This window comes from Stegodyphus dumicola, chromosome 4 (assembly GCF_044657685.1).
Source record: "Stegodyphus dumicola isolate Sdum_Otavi_A_Nest chromosome 4, ASM4465768v1".
NCBI lineage: Eukaryota > Metazoa > Arthropoda > Arachnida > Araneae > Eresidae > Stegodyphus > Stegodyphus dumicola.
The window spans coordinates 59,955,711-59,973,047 of NC_140771.1; the positions used below are offsets into that span (position 1 = coordinate 59,955,711).

At 32.2% G+C, this 17,337-nt stretch overlaps 1 protein-coding gene across 16 annotated transcripts in view; it reads left to right on the top strand.

The window, feature by feature from the left end:
• LOC118200019 (zonadhesin-like) overlaps positions 1–17,337 on the top strand; it is a 260,274-nt gene that overhangs the window by 50,965 nt on the left and 191,972 nt on the right. For 15 of the 16 annotated variants that reach the window (XM_085814973.1, XM_085814976.1, XM_085814977.1 and 12 more), the window contains exons 3-5: positions 5,621–5,812; positions 12,775–12,963; positions 16,238–16,426. In XM_085814973.1, coding sequence (XP_085671099.1) covers positions 5,621–5,812; positions 12,775–12,963; positions 16,238–16,426 — 570 coding nt within the window. The remainder of the gene's footprint in view (positions 1–5,620; positions 5,813–12,774; positions 12,964–16,237; positions 16,427–17,337) is intronic. The other variant, XM_085814981.1, reaches the window with a different exon arrangement.

A 17,337-nucleotide genomic window follows, 5' to 3' on the forward strand; every position in this document is an offset into this window, starting at 1 on the left:
TTGGGAACCTGACTCGGAACAGGGAGCTTACTAAAGCTATGTTCAATAAATGTGGGAAGTAGACAGGATACACAGGAAGGGTATACAAAACCCTTTATTTTTTTTCACTCTTTACAATAATTTCCGTACTTCGGAATACAGAGACCAACTACTTGTGGTCTGAACGTAAGAATATAAAAATACAACTAAACTCTAACTTAAATTTGGAATAATAAACGTGGAAGATTGGCCTTATATTAACAGGAAGCCGTATGTAGTACAGAGAACTGTTAACACTACAATACGTTTAAAATTATCACGAGGATTAAACCTCTGGCCTGGAAGGCAAACAGCAACCGAATAGAACTTCTAAGGTAAGCGGCCTGCTTCGACTAACTCCTTCCTCTCTCTCGCTTGGCAAAAAGCCACAACTTAAGTACTTGGCGTTCGCTAGACAAATTTTGCATAAATAAGTTAACGCTTTTAATTTTGGCCGGAAGTAGAAAATAAGAAGTGATAGTAAAGATTTAAAATAAAATAAATGCTAGTAAAACTTAAGATCCTTACAAGGAAATCAATATGTTAACTATAATGAAACAAGAATTATGTAAAATTATGTTTCTTCGTACTAAGTTACTTGAAAAAGCTCACATTGAATTTGGTCATATTGGTGTATCCTCAGCACTAAATTTGTTATATCCTCAATACTATTCACCAGGAAAAGGGGATATGAAGATAAAAAATATTTAAATCAAAATTATAATTTTAATTAGCAGCTCCTTAATTTTTCATTTTAATTTGGGTATTTTTGCTCTCTCTTCCGAAAATAACGTTTGCTTAATAGCTTTTTTTGGACGGCGTCATTTCTAGAATTATCCATATCAAATGACTTTTACATAACGCTCTGATGAAAAGAACTTGCATAATCATTCAGCCCAAAATAAGTTTTACAGCATTATTGATTATCCAGTTAAATGCACTGAAACCAAAACTAACCCATTTGGAATTAAGATTTTATCCTGTCGAATCTATTAATTGTAAAATAAATCCTGTAGATACTTGATCATTCTTTACTGTACATACAGAATAATAAAATTGCGTAGATTCGTAATCTGACAAGCACAGGCAGACATGAATAAAACAACACTTCCTGATACATATCATCATTACACATTATTTTAGATGCGATAAAGTTTTCCCGCAATCATTCCATATTACATTTTTTTAGACAATGGACGACATAGAGACAGCGCTGCAACATCGCATCTTAGCATAGAAAGGGGAAGGTAGGCAAAGTGGCGGGACTCAACGGTCGGCAACGGTAAGGCAGGCAATTTACGATTAGAGAAGAAGTATTTGCAATACTTCTCTTACATAAGGGGGCAAAATGGATTAATTTTCAGATGATGCAGACAGGAAGGAGACGTAATCAACTTAAAACGAGGAATTAAAACGACTATTGTTAAATTCAAGTTAGTAGTTTTCTTTCATATTTTCTCTCTCTCTTTCATTCTGTCTGTCTCTCACACACACAGGTACTCGTACAATATTTCTGTTTTATGTAAATTGGGTAGGTTTTTTTTCATGTACAGTTTTTGATTTTGTTGTACAAGTTTTCTATTGTATGTATAATGGATAGGGTTTTTCGCGTGTATATATTAATTTCACTTTAATTTAGATGATTTGACGTTGTTTTACATGTAATATCAGGAATTAGGAAGTTCAAATGTTCTTTACGGTTGTAGCTAGTTTTTAACCTCTCCTTTCCTTATCAATCTATCTATCTATATAACTTATCAATATAGGAGTTAGTATCATAAATATTTATGTATTACATTTAATTATAATGTATCGCATTTAATTTAATGATTATCTAAAAGGTTTTATTTGTGATTCTGTGATAACAAAAACTTTCCCTGAAGAACTATGATTATGTGAACCTCTCAAACAAAACGACTTTTGGACTAAAATGCTGAAATATTTAAGGGGACTCTAAAAAATTTAATTTGTTTTTAAAAACTGATATTTATAAATTATACTTTAAAGTTATTTATTCAATTATTGATTATCAAAATTTCAAGATGCACGTTTTTCTTCATTTTCTAGTGCCTTAACGCTTTTTCTTTAAAAAGACTTCTCTGTCGCTACGCCTTTTTCTCCTTGAAGGAGGGGAATATGTAAGAAAAATAAAGAATACGTAAACGATTTAGCAACGTAAAATTTCCTTCTGAATTCTAAAAATAGTAACTTCTATTTGTACTATGTCATATGATTCTTACGTAATTCTAATGATGTAAATGGAACTAAAACTCAGACAGCCAATAGTAATTTTACAGCAATATTAACTATCCAACAAAATGCATTGAGAACCAAAACAAACTCAGTCTGAATTAAGATTTCACCCCGAACATAACGCACTTGCTTTCAATGCTTTGGCCTAACTGGACTGCTGTCTGTCTGCTCCTTTTTATTGCAAATTTATCTAAAATGTAAGCTTTTTTTGGAATAGGCGCAATTAATGTGCCAACTTGATTGTGGCCACAACATGTTTGCTGAAATAAAAAATGAAGATACCGCTGAGTTTGATTTTATTACATATATATATATATGTGTGTGTGTGTAAGAAAGATATGTAAAAGATTAAATTAGCAACGTAAATTTCCCTTCTCAATTCTAAAAATAGTAACCTTTTTCTGCACTGCGTCATTTCTAGATTAATCCATGTCATATGACTTTTACATAATTCTAATGATGTAAACGGATCTAAAACTCAAGCAGCTATTACAGTAGTAATTTTACAGTAATATTAACTATCCAATCAAATTGCATTGAGGACCAAAACTAACTCAGTTTGAATTAAGATTTCACCCTTAACATAACGCACTTGCTTTCTACGCTTGGCCTTCTTTTTTCAGACAGACTTCAGGACTGCAGTCTGTCTGCTCCTTCTTTCTTACTGCATATTTACTTAAAATGCAAAACTTTTCGGTACAGGCAAAATTAATGTGCCAACTTGATTGTGGTCGCAAGATGTTTGCTGAAATACAAAATGAAGATTTAGCCTGCCTGCGCCTCCAATTTCCTATTCATTATGAATCAGCACTTCTACGCCATCCAAATTCTCGCTGTTCATTACGAATCCAACCGCCTACGTTCTACTACAGAATACATATATAATATTAGAACCTGATATACATATATATATTTAATAAAGAAATGTTGATTATATTATCTCCTAATATAAATTTAGTAGAATGTATTAAAATTAGGTAACCGAGAAGTATGAAATTTAATTCCCCAAAAAATTTTAAAGGGACTTTAATGCAAATCATGAAACAATTTTTCAAGGGGACTTGAATTTAAATCAAAAATAGAAATTTAAACTTTGAAAAAGAAAATTAATAAACCAAGTAATTATTGTCATTGATCGGAAATTAGTTGACTTTTCAAAGGGAACAAATCAACTTCCGTTCAGTGAACAATAATTAATAAATGCGAAGGTGTTTCGTCTTTTACTCAAGTAAGACTGATGATGACAAACTGGCAAATTTAGTTAAGGCTAAAATTGTAGTTCCGTTAAGTTACTGGATTTTTAGAAAACTTGAGATATTGAAGCCAAATTAAGTAGAGTACCAAATAATTCATTCTGAATGTAGCATTTTTGCTAAGTCAATGGATTCTTTAGAAATCTTGAGTGAATAGCCAAATGATGTAGGAAAAACTTAATGGAACTACAATTTTGGCCTTAACTAAATTTGCCAGTTTGGCATCATCAGTCTTACTTAAGTTAAAGACGAAACACTTTCGCATTCATTAATTATTGTTCATTGAACGAGAGTTGGTTTGTTATCCTTTAAAAGTCAACTAATTTCCAATCAATGACAATAATTACTTGGTTTATTAATTTTCTTTTTCAAAGTTTAAATTTCTGCTTTTCATGATTTAAATTCAAGTCCCCTTGAAAATTTTTTCATGATTTACATTAAAGTCCCTTTAAAAATTTTTCTTGGAATTAAATTTCATCCTTCTGGGTTACCTAATTTTGGTACATTCTACTAAATTTATATTAGGAGATAATATAATCAACATTTCTTTATTAAATAAATTATTATTATCTTACTTTGCAGCTTTTGCGCAAATATTAGAAATTTTTTTTTCGATTTGAATAAATTTCAGTTCATTATATATATATATATATATATATTAGGTCAAAGGCGATGCCGAAGTGAGTATGCCGAAAAGCTCTAAAATAAAAGATCTGTTTCTGCTTAGATAAATTCGAATGCCATTGTATTTTCCTTTTATGGCACATTGAATATTTGATTTGAAGTGAGTTGTAAGTTTCATTGATTTAGGAAGTTAATATTGTTACGAATTTTGTACTTGAATAGATAATTTTAGTAGAATTATAAGTAACATTGTTGTATTTATCTATGTAATTAAGCACGAGACAAATTTTAAGAGAAATCTATGCCGTGTATGTAAGAATACAGGGGCAAGTCCATTTAACATTGAGTAAATTGGTATCTCGGTAATTTGGCAAGAAATCGCTAAATGGTCGCAAAATTTGGGTCCGGTCCTGTATCACCGTAATATGTGTTGAAATTTAATAAATGTAATTGACCACTTTGTTAGCTGTAACCGTAATTCCATCCTCGCATTGTTTTCCAGTAATTTAGAGAAGCAGAAAGTACTACAGATACTTCGTGGTCGATTGAAAACTATTTAAGACCGAAGAGAGAGCATCTGCTCTCAGTCAGTTAGTGGCTTTTGTTGCTATTGTTGCGAGTTATAGCTGAGATATTTATTGACTGTTAATAGTTTTGATAGTTATTGACGATTTTCATTCTACTAAAAACCATTACATAAGTTAATAGTTTATATTAGAGTTCTTTATGTCAGTTTCTGTCAATGCTCTTTAGAATTGTACATTGAAGGGTTATGTATAGGAGGTAAAGAAGTAATTTTTTTAAACTTTTGATTTTGAACGAATTAAGCCCTAAAACTTCGATTAGTTTCTAATTTAGTCCCCAAAACTTAGAACACACTATGTATGTTTAAAAAAATAAAATATTGACAAAAGAATTTGCGATTTCCTGTATTTACTTGAACTCGGTTATTTTCATGGGCAACGTGAATACGAGCCAGTGTCTCTAAAACGTTCTGCGCCAATATATCCATTCCCTTCAGAAGATAGCTGTCGTGTACTTTGCTATAATAAATTGAAAGAAGGCAAATAATCTTGTATTTATTGAAACTCCTACTTAATCACTGTTGGCAGAACGCAAGTTACCAAGGATTGCCGCTTAGCAAGACTTCTTCATAAAACTGACAACTGAATACTGTGTTCCTTACCTCTGTGTATTATTTTATTCTAACTAGATTTGAATGCTTCTGGACTGAAATGGGCCTGAGAAAAGAACACGGGAAGATAGCAAAAAACAATAACTTGATTGCGTATTCTATAGTTAATATTTTTAACCTTTTCAATTCTGCATTTAATTATTATACCATTTATTTGAAAATAAACCATTACCAATTTTAATTTAACGATGATTTAAACAAAAGATTATTTGTAGATAATACTGATTAGTTTTAAGCTTTATAAACATTTCATTTCTTTTCTTTGATGTAATTCCAGAAGAGCCACAGAGATGTGCTGTTGACGAAGAATTTCGCGAATGTGGATGCGTGAAAACGTGCTGCAATGCCAAGAAACCTGATGCTTGTGCCGGGCAGTGTCTCACAGGATGCTTCTGCAAGAACGGGCTTGCTCGAAACGAAGAAGGGAAATGCGTGAAATTGAGCCAGTGCAAGGAAACAAACGAAAACGGTAACTAGCAGTTATGCTTAAATTCTGTAAAAAATGCTTGAAATATTATAAGGTATTTCTCCCGCCTTCTTAGCGAACCTTCGTGGTGTAGTGGTCTGCACGCTCAGCGCGTAACTGAGAGGTGAAACGTTCGATTCCCGGCGAAGACGTTGCTAATTTTTCATGTCTCCTGCTTCCGAAATAACCTAATGTCTCTACAGTGGCGCCCGGCCCCTAATTTTTCATTTTGACTGCTTCCAAAAATACCTGATGTCTCTACAGTATTTCTTATTTTCTTGATATTCCATGTAACTAAATTTATAATTATCTCAAATAACATATAATATGCTTATTTTACATTCTGCTTGACCAGTTATATTGATATTTTCATATTTTTGATTTTCATCAGGAACATGGGTCAGTTTTTCAGTTTTTCTTTAGTATTAGCTTAAAATTCGATGTAGGATATTGCATACCTCATTTTCCATTTTGTTATATTTACTCCTTAAATCATACATACGTTGCAATAAAATTTATAGGAAACTTATTAAAGGTAGTGAAACTATTATTAGGATTATGGATTTGCGGGACGCACTCATTCTTATCAGCATTTTGTCACAAGTAACAGTCATTTCAATAAATTTCAACTTATTTTTTTTTTGTCTTATTTTTGTGATTCATCTTGAAAATAGAAAGTAAAGCACTTTATATTCACTACATTAATTTCAGTTTGCTCAGTAAAAGTACCTAGTATCACACAGTCTCTTAGCACTATCTCGTTTTCGAGAAAAAGCTTCTTAATGGTTAGGTGACGCAGAAACAAATATATAAATTATATCTGTTAAATTAAAGTATATACTGCAGCTATATTCTCAGACAACACTGAGTAATGGTATTTCTAATTAAATGAAGGGCATGCGCCGAGAAGGGTCATTTAATATACTGTTTCATTATATTGTTAAATTCTGTATTTCAGTCCTTTCTGCTGACCAGACATATTTCCTGCGTTATTTTAGCCTTAATCGTTTCAATCTTTGATATTTGTGTTAAAAGAATTTGCAGATTATGTATTATGGTATTCACTAATCCATTAATATGCGAATAATGTACCTAAAAAACCATAGAAACGCTCCACATATCGACTATTATCAAAGAAATAGTGCAATATCATAGTAAGTTGATCAGCGTGTGCAATATCAGGTGTGGAATGAAAAGTTATGGCTCAACTTTTGATTTTTAACTTCAATTTCGGAAATGTTTATAATTTGTTTCACCAAGAATTTCAGTCAATGCATTCCTTATTATCAATGATAAGTTATTTGCATTCTTTCTTTTAAGCCATTTTTTTTTTAATATGAGATGCTAAATTTTCATCAGACTTGCTTTAAGTTTTCGCTAGAACTAAATCTAAAACTTTAATTATCGCCACGAAATCTAAATGAATGTTTGCATAAAATTTTATAGCTTTAATCACTTTTTTCTATTTTTTTTCTTTCCAAATAACGAGTTTTAGTGTTTGTATGCTGATATCAGTACCGTATTATAGAACTTTTTGATACGAATCTTGTTATCGAGATCTTGTGTGCCATTAAACATGCATGTTGTTCAACACTTACTTTCATATTTATGACCTCCATAACCTTCATTAAAAGAGACATCTCAATAAAAGAAAAAGGTTTACGTATATAATTATAAATTAATTTATTGTTATTACTTTACATCAACCATTCTATTTCAATTTTTTGACTGTTTGCTTTCGTATAAGAAATGTTTTTATAGTTAACGAGCTTGTAATTTTCTCTTTACTTCGAATGACAAATTACTTTCGAGGCGTACTAAACGTATGTTTGACAAGTGTTTGTTTATAATAAAGCAATATTGCGTAATGGAAGTAAAATGTCCCCATAGCTGTATCACAAATTTATGTGATTTATTAAACACTGTATGTCTTCACTCCTTTTTTTTTTTTCCCTTGTTTTTGGTGGTACGTTAATCTCGATTTTCTTCAACTTCTTTTGTTTTACTGATAATGTTCTGGTAATTTCGTTCGTATAATGATTTTAACAATTCATTTGTTATTCATATTCCATTTTTTCCCTTCAACTTCCGTTTTTTTTGGGTAAAATACTTAAACAATACGTGTTCTTGTTCTAACAATTTTTCTCTTTTTCTATTTCTTTTTTGAAAGCCTAACTTACGTTGATAATTCATATTTGGTATTACTCATATTGATAATCATTTTACAAGAGTTCATTTCTGTGTATACCCTTAAGTCTTAATTTGTACAATAAATGAAAATAAATGTCTAGAGGCATTTAGATTATTTCTGAGCCGGGAAACATGAAAAATAAGCGACGCTTTTGCCAAGATTTGAGCTCTTCATCTCCCGACTGCTAGCCGGACGATCTTCCAATTGCAGCACAAAGGCACGCGGTGAAGAAGAAGAAAATTACTTACTGTTTATGTTACTTGTTATTTATAGGGTGATTCTAAAATATCTATTATTAAAGGCGAAAGTACCTAGAGGGGACCGAAATTAGCAGATTGTTTAAATGAATATATATACAGAAATAGCGTGCTGAGTCGGTAGAAGTCACTGTTGAGCTCGCTAGGTGACAACGGTCCACTAGTGTAAATATTTAGTCCCCGCACGGTGTTTCAGCGATGTCCATTGCTACATTAGCGCGGAATTCATCGAAATGCATTTTATCAGTTGGCTGCACACAGACGCTCGAGAAGGATCCTCATATAGAAAACTGCCGAATCTCGAAACGTTCGAACGTATTGCCCGGAAGCTTATTTGCGAGAAAGGATCGTTCCATCTTTGGGGGCATACAGATGAAAGATATTGTAAAACTCCTGCAGTGGGGAGACATTGTAATATGGAAACTGGATTAATCCAGTTTCCTCATCCAGTTTCCATATTACAAGAGTATTTTATAAGTAAGAGTATTTTATAGTAATATTTCCATATTACAATTCCAAGGGCGAGAATTGTTGGATGTGAGCCAACCAATCGTTTGGAACAGATTAAATAATGAAGAAATGCACACACATTACTTTCAGAGACTGTTGTTATTTTGAGCAGAAAATTATTCTCTTGTGTCTTGAGTTCAGCAAGCTACAGCAAATAATAATTTCTTGTCGGGAGTCTTACTCAAGGATGAGGAGACGTTTGCGGGTTCGGATTTGTTTATGATCCTCACTTCTCACCTTTAATTCATGATGATTCATATACCACGGGATCATAAACCTAGAGGAAAGAACCATCATTAATGTTGGAGCTGACATAGTACACAAATATTTAGGCTTCTAATGGCTGCACGCACAGCATGATCCGACAGAATATCTTGCCGGAGTTTCTTTCCAATCTTACCGTAGTTCTTCACTCGCGAGTGTGATTCCGAAAGCAGCTCACTTCCGTAGTAATGCCAGAAATTATCTCGACGTTATTTACGGTCCACAGTGTATCGGACGGGATGGATATTGACCACTATAATCGCTAGTTTGACGTGCATGGATTTCTACTCGTAACATATTAAGAGGATGATGCACGAAAATTCCCATTGAGTCTTGGAAGGTTTAATAGAACTAAAGGTCAGAATGACAGTTACTGTTGGAAATGTGCATGGAAGCTTAGAAGCCCTTGATAATGTAATCCAATCCGTGTACTGCTGCAATGAATCTTGTATTACTGCCTAGTGGTCGCGTCTTCTACCTATAAACCATTATTAATATTTCGCTTCTTTACTTACCTGTTGTTCACAACTTCTTTATGTGCCAGCATTTAAATTCTCCATTTCCCGCACATATATTTCATTATAAAATCATAAAATCTGCGGATCGGTACCCTGTACCTACCTTTACATTGTTACCAGATATTAATATCATCTAATACAGTTGCACATGGATAAACAATGAAGTGTGGACATACATGTAAACACTGCAAATCTGGAGCTATCAGATATACATACCTCATGTGCATTTTACATTGGCTCAGTATGTAGTACTAAATCCGATTTATTAATTACTACTATGATATTCATTTGTATAACTTAAAAATGAGAACATAAATATTCTGTATTATTAAAGATATGCTAAAAGTTTTTTATATTTCTTAAAATTTATTATCTTTTAAAAATTTATGATAATTTACTTTTTATTTACTCATTTTTTTCTGCATTGAAGGCAGGCCCTTTCGAATTACGGGCCCTAGACATTTGCCTTATTTGCGTATAAATTAATCCGGCACTATCCAGGCTGTTATTTTGAGAGCGATAGAAGCTGAAAACGTTAATGTGGAAAGTAACTAGGAAACGCTCGATAAGGCTATTAGTTTTAGAATTAGTGGCAAAATATATTCAGACTCTTGCAAAGAGTACAAAACAATAGAAAGTTCCTTTGTCATCACTTCATAAGGCTGATAGTTATATTTAAAACTTCAAATTAGAAGCCGTAAAGAAATCATCGCATTCGAAATTTTGTTAATTTGTGAAGATTTTGTAAGACTACCCTTGAATCAGTATTTTTGTTATCTGAAATATTTTTCTATATTGTATGTTGATTTAATTTTTTTATACAATAACATTTAACTTTTATTTGAAAATACTGAAACAAATGATTTTTTTTTCTGAGAAAGTTCAAAATCAATTTATTGCAATATCATTAGTTGAAACCAAATAACTTTTATCCAACTATAATTTTAAATTATTATGTGAATTTCCTTACTAAACATGCTGAATTATTACTTAGGAGTAGTAAGCTAATAAATAGAAAATTTTAAAACAATTATCTGAAGAGACAATGCAACACAAACAATTAAAATAAAAGTCTAAAAATTTAAAAATTGCCTAAAATAATAACTATGACAAAAAATAAATTATAAAGAAATCTATTTGAAAAAATAAATAAATAAACGATGCACCTTTTATTTAAACTATGGAGTTCGAGAGGGTAAATAGACATTTTCAAAACAGTTATTTGAAAGAAACCATGCAATTTAAACAATTGAAATGAGATTCGAAAAAGAAAAACAATTACTGAATATAATAACAATTATAATTAAAAATATTATATAAAGAACATTATTTGAAAAAAGGAACGATTGTGACTTTTGTTTCGCTCACGTACGATGTAAAAAAGGAAAGGAAAATAATTTGCCATATATTAAAGTTCGCCAAGTGAACTGTTCTTGGCGCAAATTGAAAAAAACAGCGCCAACGTAAATTTGTGAATTTCTCCGTAAATTTCGCACCAAATTTTACAAAATTTAATATTTAGGCATAATTTGAATCGTAGAATCGAAATATGGAGAAAAATTGGTATGTTATTTCAGAAAAAGTCCGATTTTGTGTCAAAATACCTGTGTTAGAATATAGCTATATATAAATCTAATATATATCTCTTAAGTCGCTCTTTAAACGAACGCGATTTGAATTTCGTCAATTGGCCCAGTAGAACGGGAGGTATAGAACTGGCCCCATTCCCTCCCCGCAGCGTAAATATTTGATGTATTTTAAATTCCTTTTCACCTGCAGAATGTAGCATGTTTTATTTTTATGAGTGTTTTGTTTCGAAATAGCAGAATATTCTTCCAGTAGAAAAACTAATCGCTGATGAGATCATTAAGATATTTTTCCAACAGATGCTGTAACTGATTTCCTTGTATAATTGGTTGCCCAAAATACTAGTTTTAACTTTGAATCGGGTATATTTTTAAAAATCTAACAGTTGGCGACTGCTAGTTATGCCTCGTCGTAAAATATGGCCACATCTAATTGTCATTTAACTGTCTGATCATTGAGAATGTTGTTCAGAAGACGACTAATGTTAGACATGCAGGGAACGGGAAAGTCGTAGGCCTGGGAAAATCAACCCAGGCCTACGATTACCATACACTGTTCCCAGCAGCTAAAACGGCAATTAATTTTCTAAGAAAAAAATCATTGAAATATAAATTAAAATGTAATTCCTTATTCCTTTGTTTTTATTGCTCTTCTACAAATATATTTTACTAAGGGAACGGGTAACATTATCAACATTCGAGGAAAATGTGCAAAAATCAGGAAAAAATTACTATTTTCAACCCAAAAAACTTGAAAAATGAACTGAACCTCGCCTAGATTTTCTGGTTGCTATCTACATATACTAACCACTTATACTACGAAAGCATGTGTGGACGAATACTATAGTTCCTTACATTCTCCCCACTTAAAGAGTCATAGGGAAACGTTGAGTTAAAATTGTCCAAACTAAGGAAATGACAAATTATCACCCATCAAAATTTAATTTGGTTGCCACCGTAGGAACTTTTATATGTTTCTGGAGCTTGGAAACAGGAGAAGCCAACTATGCCATCTTGAGGACTCTAACCACGGGTCATGCAGTTCTAGCTAGATACGCTAACTATTTACACCTTGAAAACAGGAGCAGAAGAGGGAAGTAAATCCTTTTAACCTCAGGAATGAAATAAAAGTTTTTTTTTTTTTTTTTCCTCCTCTTGATCTTTTAATATCTTTATAAGGTATTTCTCATGCCTTCTTGGCATGCCTTCGTGGTGTGGTGGTCTGCACGCTGGGTACGTATTTCAGAGGTTAGTGGTTCGATTCCCAGCGAAGACGTTGCTCATTTTTCACATCTCCAGCTTCAAAATAAACTAATGATTCTACAGTGGCGCCCGAACTAAAAGGGCGGTGGATGATGATTCTCCACACTCAGGGGGAGTGTATAAAAGGAGGAGTATATAAGGTATTTCTCCCGCCTTCTTCGCATGCCTTCGTGATGTGGTGGTGTGATGGAATACGCTGGGCGCGTATTCCAGAGGTTTCCGGCGAAGGCGTTGCTTATTTTTCACATCTCCATCTTCGAAATAATCTAATAACTCTACATCTTGATTTAACGATAATGTCAGAAATTCTATCAAAACGAGTGACATCTATTTTCATATATTTGAATTCAACAATTTTGTTTCTTTTTTTTCCCAGAGTGCGGAAAAGATGAAAAATACTATGATTTCAAACCTGATTGTAAGAACACATGCGAGAATTACGATAATCCTGGAATTTTATGTGCTATTGGAAAGCCGGGTTGTTTCTGCAAGGAAGAATTAGTAAAAAGGAAAGACGGAAAGTGTGTGAAACCCGAAGACTGTGGATCGATCGTAATTCCACCTGGTATGTATAAGATTAAAAAAAAAAAAAAAAAATTGTTTTGTACGCTTTTACCCAGCTATATACTTATTTTGTGACATTTGCTTCAAGTTTTCTTCAGGTATTTCAAAAACATGCATGGAAGTTTTTTTTTTATATAGATTTTCGTTAAAACGTAAATTGCGTATATAAAAGTTAAAAGAATTTAAATCGCAATTAATCGGACAACAGTTCAAATTTTATTAAACCCAATACTATATCTAAAGCTGCAACAGAGCTGCATCTTTTCGTGCGAGTCATGTATTAGCAAAACATAAGAAACCTTTCGCAGGTGGAGAAATGATAAAAAAGCGCTTCTGGAAGCCAGTGATTCATTATTCTATTCATTCGAGAACAAAAATGAAATAATTCATGCATTTAAAGACGTACAACTTTCGCGTAAAACTGTCACACGTAGTATAGAAATGATGAATTCTAATCTGGTTGATCAGCTGACAGAAGATATTACTAACTGCTTTTTTCTCAGTTTGACGAATTTAAGAACAAAGTTGATATTTCTGAAATGTGCATTTTTATAAGAATGGTTTTTAAGGATATGAGTGTAAAAGAAGAATTATTAACAGTATTAACTCTAAAGAAAAAAACACGAGGTCAGGATGTTTACTGCGCCTTCAAAAAATACATAGAGGAGAAAAAAATTTCAATTTATGAAGTTGTATCGATGACAACTAATGGGGTCCCATGAATGACTGGCACAATCAATGGACTTTTGGCTACGTGTACCAGAGACGGTGACATGCCACATCTCCTTTCCAATCATTGCATTATTCACCAACATGCCCTCTGTTGTAAAATTGTAAATATGCGACATGTTATGGGAATCTGTGTGAAAATTATGAACTCAATTCGAAGAAGAAGTCTTCAGAGAAGAATGTTTCAGGCCAACTAGAAGAAAACGAATTTGTTTATAGGGAATTGTTATATCATGCAGATGTTCCTTTGTTAAGTGGGAGTATCTGTTTAGAAAGATTCAGAGACCTACAAGAGATAAAAGATTTTTTTTGGAATCAAATGATAAAGAGTACGTTGGACTTACTGATGACGTTTGGTTGATGGATTTAGTTCCCAGTTGACAAAGAATGAACTAAAAAGTTTCAAACCTATTTCTGACGAGTTGTTTAAAAACGGAGGTGCATTAAGCAAAGAGAAATATTATGATGATGAAATAATAAAACTTCACTCTGGATTTGAGAGACGTTTTTAAGAATTTACTAATGAATAACTTTTCGAATCTAATGGATGAAGTATTGGAATAACTTTGGCTCTACCTACCTGTGTAAATCTGCATTTTCAAAGATGAATATAATTAAGACAACACATCATTCCCGTCTCGTAGACGACCATTTAGAAACTAGTGAAAGATTAGCAGTTAGTAATTGCATACCGAGATATTCAGGATTGGGGGACAGTATGCAGACTAAATCTTCTCCTAACTATAACTACAAGAACTAACTTTAGATGAAAATGATTTACTTTTTAATATACTTTAAATTGTTTGATAAGAAATGCATCATTTGAAATTATAATATTTTTGGCTATTATTATTATGCTTGTAGATTGCGTTTTACTTTAAACTCGGTTTTAAATGAGTAAGTGGTTTTAAGCAGGATTAGGTAGGGAAGTCCATATTCCGTATTTATTATTAAGTTATAATAAATATTGTAGACCTTTATTGTAGTACCATGCCTACACCAGTGGGTGGACCGCAACACCTTAAAAAATTAGAAATAACCCGTACCCTGGAAAAGTCTGCCCACACCTGGTTTACAGCAAGTAGTAGATAATGAGTTGAATTAATTGTTTTGTCTCAGTTTTAAGTTTTAATGTCCCAACTTAAAAGGAATAAAGTACACATTAACTTTTGTCTTTTTATTTGTATCTTATTATTTGATTTGTATCTATAAGTCTATAGTAAGCATTAAAAGAGGATATAACTCGCAAGCAAGTTATTTTTATTAGTCGTTAGCTGGAATCAAGAGATTTGATTTAAACTGTTCAGTTTAAGTAGTTAGTCACATTTTGATATTATAAATTAATAGAATAATAAATAGTTAAGATTACAATTTGTACATAAAAATAATAACTACATTAATAATTCCTTCTTATTTACTCAGTGTTTTTATTGTTTAACTAATCCGCAGCACTTTTTAACCTTACAGATTGTATGAAATTAAAACTTTTCCCTACTCTATGCTTTCTTGGTGCAAGTGATTATCACACCTTGTTAGCATTCTGTGGCTGGAATTTTGAGGAAAGCACAACTGAGTTTTGACGTTTCCTAGTCTGAAAAACCGCTAATTCGGCTTACAATGCACAAATGCTATGTACACTGGCAGCCTAAATCATATGTAGTGAATGATACGTCATCATTAACCTAGATTTGTTCAACTGAGTCTTATGCCTACTCTCCTTTTAAGTGAGGGAAGAATGTAAGGAACTGTCTCATACTTCCGTACATCGTCTTGTGGTATTAAGTGGTATAAGCTTTAAGCATACCCACCTAGCATTAGAAATCCCGAATGATGCGATTCCCGGAAAGGGTAAAGTTGATTTTTCATGTTTCTCTTTCGAAAGAAACCGTGGTCTGTACAAGATGTTAGAAACGGCTTTGTTTTTAGGGCTTTTTATATCTGTTTGAGTTACGTTTTCATTGACAAATTTATTACAGAGAGCGATATAAATCTAGAAGAGTTTACATAGGAATCTTCTGAATAATCGGAATCTTTCTAATAAGAATCATATTTAGCGATTTGTTATATTACGTTTATCATTCTTTTATTACGTTATATTACATTAATAAGGTGTTTATAATCCATTCTATCTGTCAGGTATATTCCAGAAGGTATAAAATCATTAATCCATCTTGTACTCAGTTTGGCAAATAGCCTGCTTACAGGAGTGTTGCCATAGGATCTGACTCAAGATACTTGGTTTACTTTCAAATCAGAATTATACATTGCTTAGCTAACTGATGCTTTAAAAGCAATAGATGTTAAGAAATTTATACCTTTATTTTAGTTATAATAATAAAATGCATTTTGTAATACAGAATATATAATATGCTTGCGAATTTTTATGAAACATTTTATGCTCATGTTTATATGAAGTATAGAATCTAATTGAAAATACTAATTATGTATGCCGATTATAATTTTAAAATAAAATATGATATACGTATTCCTCTCTAAAATTGTATCAAAATTTGATTTTAAAGAACCCAATAATATTTTGCTTTCAGGTACAATATGTGGAAAGAATGAGGAGATAGTTCCTTGCGCAAAACCAAAATGGTGCAATACCTGTGCCATTCGCGGCAATTGCAAATTGAAGACGTGTTCAGAAGGATGCGACTGTAAAGAAGGATTTTACAGAGACGATAACGGAATTTGCATTCCATCTTTTCAGTGCCCTGTTGATAAGCCAGCAAGTGAGTAATGCCTCAGTATGAATTAAGATAATCAGTATTGCCTTTATTTCAGCTTTCAGGTTTCATATCCATTAATTTCATCATCTGTAGCAGATTTATCTGTTACTGTGATCAACTGTTACATACAGGATGTTCGAAACAAGTGGTTATAGGCTTGATTTGAACAAAAATGGAGTCTAGGCATAACATTGTTTAACGGAAAGTTAGAAGGAGTTTTCATTTTTCCCATCGCATGCTTCGGTGAAATAACATAATAAATAATGGGAGCACATACTTCTGGAAATGGAAGATCTGAAAGTCAAATCCCGGCGAGGACATATCGTAGTTTTTCATACCTTCAGAGATTTCTAATAGCTTTACAAAGTTTTTGACAATAAGGTTGAATAATGTACAGGATTAAAAAAAAAAAACATATTCAGCAGTGGGGATAAAATAATTTTATAAATACGCATTTTAATATTTTTTATAAGCCGTGTTAAACAGCTCTAATAGAATGTCTAATATGCTACACCAAATTAAATACAAAATTTGCCTTAGGCGTATGTGCAAAATTGGCAGATGTATAAAGGAAAGAATTTAGTTTTTTAGATCAGATTTTGGCATCTGTTATTAAGACTTCCTAGTTATATTTTGGTCTGATTTAATGAGAAATACAAAACATAAGTTTCTCGTTTTAACGATCAGAGTTTCTTCAGAGGGTAAAATCGTATTAATATTAACTTTATTTACTACTGTTAGAAAATATCAATTAGTAATAATAAACCACTTATCATAACCTATCGAAAATGGAGAGGATAGAAATCTTCTAACTTCGAGATACTGACTTATCAAAACAGCAGATATTTAAGCTTTTAGACCTAAATATTATGATTGTTTAATATTATGCATCTTCCATTGAGATCATGATTACA